Consider the following 5,000-nt stretch of genomic DNA (forward strand, 5'->3'; position numbering starts at 1 on the left):
GACTGAGCTGAGGGAAACCCTATGAGTCACTGAAACGACGGCAGGAGGGCCCTTGATCTATCAATAGAGGGAGCAAAAAACGGGCTTTGCGTACCTTTACTTTACAATATTCAGAAAGAAATAAGGATCGAAGTTTAGACCGCTCACAGGAGTTCTACCTATAGAAAGGATCATGAAAGAGGCGATCAGAATGGTACTCGAATCCATTTACGATCCCGAGTTTCCAGACACATCGCACTTCCGCTCGGGTCGAGGCTGCCACTCGGTCCTAAGACGGATCAAAGAAGAGTGGGGAACCTCTCGCTGGTTTTTGGAATTCGACATCAGGAAGTCTTTTCACACCATCGACCGACATCGACTCATCTCAATCTTTAAGGAAGAGATCGACGATCCCAAGTTCTTTTACTCCATTCAAAAAGTCTTTTCCGCCGGACGACTCGTAGGAGGTGAGAAGGGCCCTTACTCCGTCCCACACAGTGTATTACTATCGGTCCTACCAGGCAACATCTACCTACACAAGCTCGATCAGGACATAGGGAGGATCCGGCAGAAGTACGAAATTCCGATTGTTCAGAGAATTCGATCGGTTCTATTAAGGACAGGTCGTATTGATGACCAAGATAACTCTGGAGAAGAAGCAAGCTTCAACGCTCCCCAAGACAACAGAGCCATCATTGTGGGGAGGGTAAAGAGCATCCAACGCAAAGCGGCCTTGAATTCCCTTGTTTCGTCGTGGCACACCCCCCCCACAAGCACCCCCCGGCTCAGGGGGGACCAGAAAAGGCCTTTCGTTTTCCCCCCTTCGTCGGCCCTTGCCGCCTTCCTTAACAAACCCTCGAGCCTCCTTTGCGCCGCCTTCCTCATAGAAGCCGCCGGGTTGACCCCGAAGGCCGAATTCTATGGTAGAGAACGCTGTAATAATAATTGGGCCATGAGAGAGTTTTTTAAGTCTTGCAAAAGAAAGGGCCTGCTGATAGAGCTGGGCGGGGAGGCGATACTAGTTATCAGGTCAGAGAGAGGCCTGGCCCGTAAGCTGGCCCCCTTAAAAACCCATTCCAACATAAGGATTTGTTACGCGCGATATGCCGACTACTTACTACTGGGAATCGTGGGTGCCGTAGAGCTTATCATAGAAATACAAAAATGTATCAACCACTTTCTACAATCCGGCCTGAACCTTTGGGTAGACTCTGCAGGATCAACAACACTAGCTGCACGGAGTACGGTAGAATTCCTCGGTACGGTCATTCGGGAAGTCCCTCCGAGGACGACTCCCATACAATTCTTGCGAGAGCTGGAGAAGCGTCTACGGGTAAAGCACCGTATCCATATAACTGCTTGCCACCTACGCTCGGCCATCCATGGAAAGTTTAGGAACCTCGGTAATAGTATCCCGATCAAAGAGCTGACAAAGGGGATGAGCGGAACAGGGAGTCTACTGGACGCGGTTCAACTAGCGGAGACTCTTGGAACAGCTGGAGTAAGAAGTCCCCAAGTGAGCGTATTATGGGGGACCGTCAAGCACATCCGGCAAGGATCAAGGGGGATCTATATGTTGCATAGCTCAGGTCGGAGCAAGGTGCCATCGGACGTTCAACAGGCAGTCTCACGATCGAGCACTCATGCCCGGAAGTTCTCATTGTATACTCCCGCGGGTCGGAAGGCGGCGGGGGAAGGAGGGGGGCACTGGGCGAGATCTATCAGCAGCGAATTCCCCATACAAATGGAGGCGCCTATCAAAAAGATACTCCGAAGGCTTCGGGATCGAGGTCTCATTAGCCGAAGAAGACCCTGGCCAATCCACGTCGCCTGCTTGACGAACGTCAGCGACGGAGACATCGTAAATTGGTCCGCGGGCATCGCGATAAGTCCTCTGTCCTACTACAGGTGCCGCGACAACCTTTACCAAGTCCGAACAATTGTCGACCACCTGATCCGCTGGTCTGCAATATTCACCCCGGCCCACAAGCACAAATCCTCGGCGCGGAATATAATCCCAAAGTACTCCAAAGACTCAAATAGAGTCAATCAAGAAGGCGGTAAGACCCTTGCAGAATTCCCCAACAGCATAGAGCTTGGGAAGCTCGGATCCGGTCAAGATCCGAACAACAAGGAGCACTCAACGTATAGTGACGTCTAGTAGTTGTTTTTTTCTATTAGTTTGCGATGCGAACAGGCCTTGACTTATGAAATTAGTTGAGTAGGCTTGCGTTAGTTGTCTGTTATAAGATAGAAAGTTTTGGGGCTTTCGACATAAAAAAGCCTATCCGGCTTGGCTTCGCTATCGTTCATGACTTGTATTTCCGTCGGCCTGGAAGCCCCCCGGTACCTCGCATTTACGAAATCACTCTTCCTATTAAAATAAAAACAAACAAAACAAACAATCCAAATTGACTCATTTCACTGGCCTTGCTAGGTGCTCCGAAGAATGGAAGGAAGACGGATCCCTTTCTTTAAACAGCTGTCCAGACTGAATCTATTCCTATTATATACGACAGATCTTAGTGAGGGACGAAGTGAGTCATAGCCTGAGGATGGAATTAGGATCCTGGAGAGCAGGCTCGATAAAGCAGTTGGGAAAGGAGATTTTTACTTGACGAGCCACACCAATCTTCCCAGAGATCATTTCCATCTGAAGAAGGCAACGCACTCCCTTGCTGCGATTGCCAGCTCCAGGTCTATCAGGTGTTTTAAGTATCAGAGAAACTTCTAGAATTCTTTTTGCCTTGGGGAAGCCTTACAATATTCTTACATGAGAGACACTCGCTTCGTTGTTCTTACTTCTCTTCTTCTTCTACTCTTTTTCGGTCTATGGTCTATGTTGTCCCCTGCTCCATTGTGCTTAAAACCAGCAGCCCTAATTTCTCCCGATATAGGATTTCTTTTAAAGGTAGCTATAAATATATATATATAGAAGGGATCTGTAGTAACCATCCTCAGGTAATATATCCCTGTGATTGTGGCTCTTAATAGTCTCTTAGAACATCTCTTAGATACTCCTACCGAAGATTCCCCTCGTCTCATATGGGGAAGACAATCAATCAAGTCCACTTCCAAGCCAGTTGCCATCGGAAGCAGGAAAGAGTCACTCTCTGGACATTGAATAAAGGATTTTCAAGACCCGAACTAGCGTATCGTTCATATCACCTGGAATTCTTAATAATGTGCCAACCATTCTGTCGTCAGTAGCTAAGGAAGGGGAAAAGGCTTAGAACCCTTTCGACCTGGGCGAGACATTAGAGTGATGAGCCTGTTCGCACTTATTCGCACTTATAACTGTATTTCCCCGGAGGTTCCCGAATACACAGGCCCGGCAGGTAGAGTCCGGCTGGCCCTTATTGTTCTTCGCTCATTGAATAACCCCACGTATGGCACGAGTGAGGAACGAGCTTACATTTGAGGGGGACATAGGTCAAATTCCACTTTACGGACTGCAAAGAGACTTCACAGCTGATTCAAAAGCTTCAAAAGAGCTAAAATCAAAATCAAGTCAAGTAAAAGCACAGGGCTCTTCTACGACCAGATCTCGACTTCTTCATAAGGTTGCCCCACTTCTTCATAATCATGATTATGCTGTGAAATTGTTATCAGGTTATATTCATGCAAGTCTTTATAAAGAAGATGAATCTGGTAAGGAGATTAAATTGATGAGTCTATCTACTGGTATTCCTCCTGTGAAATATATTTCCGATGTTCTGTTCAATATAATGATTGACGATATTGATAAAAAGATTGAAGAAAGGATGCCTCATTTTCAATATGTACGCTTTTGTAGTGAAATAATTATACCTATTTCTAATCTACGCAATGAACCTTATAATGAACTAGTTCAGATTTTGCATGAATGCAACTTTCATGCGTTTACCGCAGAACGTGCTTGTAGACATAGCGCACCCATCATTATGGCGGGTGGGGATCAATGTATTAGTGTAGACCAATATGGTCGGTGTTGTATTAACCAAACGGATCAAATTCCTTATGCTTATATTATACCTGAATAGGAACATACCATCATTTTTTTCAATTACAGAATTTTTGGAAGACGAAGACGATAAAACAATGCCACTAGATCGATCGTCTGATCCTGGCGCCTCAATTTCTGCAAGCTCACCCCTCCGTTGTTCCGGGTCAAATCCCATGTCCCCCAACTGCACGCGCTTGGCTCATCGCATCTCTCAACCGGGTGGAAAGCCTAGGATCCGGAAAATCAGACTGAATCCGAGACAAGAGATACATTGATGGCCTCGGATAGATTAGCTTGGAATCCCTATCAGTCGAGTGCTAATGCCCTCAGCCGGTACGGAGCCAACCGTCCCCGTGAGTTTTGCTGGTAATAAAGAGACGGAAACAGGGGAATAAGTGAACATTTCATGACTTTCTGATTTCCTCGGAAGCGAGAAAGACTACAGAAGTAAGTATGAACGCCCAGGAAGTTGCAAAGGGAAAGGCAACAAACCTAAAGGTAAACCACCGCCTTAATGGAAAACTAAAGGCGCTAAGTAGGCCATTCTAAAAGCAGACCCACGGGTGACGCATGGTCGTCAGCTCATTCCCTAACTATAGATTAGATAGAGCAGTCGCCAAATCAAATCCACATGAGAGATGAGGAACCGTTAGGACGAGGGAGAGAATCGGGCGAAGGAAAGGATGAATTCCGAAATGCAGTAGTGTTTAGAAAGTTTCCCTCAAATGGAGATATAGTCCAATGACTAAGCAAGAGCTGACGATTGAACTAGCAATAGCAAGCAAGTAAAGTATTCAATAACCCTAGGAATGGAAAGTGAGGATTGAACTAGCAGGGTTCTATCAATGAAATAAGAATCAATCTGGCTTAGCTATAAAGTGCAAAAAATCCAAGAGCAATCCCTGCGCCTTAGTAATGATTGACTGAGAGTCACTAATAAACCTACTCACTCGAAAGTAGCCTTGTCAACTGACTATTCAACCCTCCATTCACAAGAGCTCCCTACCATCCCTTGAACCATTATAGATCTTGGTTT

The 5,000-nt window shown here is 46.3% G+C and overlaps 1 protein-coding gene and 1 pseudogene across 1 annotated transcript in view; both read left to right on the forward strand.

Annotated features, from left to right (window-relative positions):
• The window catches only part of LOC127245997 (uncharacterized), a 2,757-nt gene extending 440 nt beyond the window's left edge, over positions 1–2,317 (forward strand). Inside the window, exon 1 of the mRNA XM_051267153.1 lies at positions 1–2,317. This exon is cut by the window's left edge and continues 440 nt beyond it. Within this exon, the coding sequence (XP_051123110.1) occupies positions 173–2,140 (1,968 nt within the window). The 5' untranslated portion in view covers positions 1–172 and the 3' untranslated portion in view covers positions 2,141–2,317.
• Positions 2,318–3,368: 1,051 nt separating this feature from the next.
• The window catches only part of LOC127245999 (uncharacterized), a 10,401-nt pseudogene continuing 8,769 nt past the window's right edge, over positions 3,369–5,000 (forward strand).

The sequence above is a fragment of the Andrographis paniculata genome, unplaced genomic scaffold (assembly GCF_009805555.1).
Source record: "Andrographis paniculata isolate CXL003 unplaced genomic scaffold, ASM980555v1 Contig269END, whole genome shotgun sequence".
Classification (NCBI taxonomy): Eukaryota; Viridiplantae; Streptophyta; class Magnoliopsida; order Lamiales; family Acanthaceae; genus Andrographis; species Andrographis paniculata.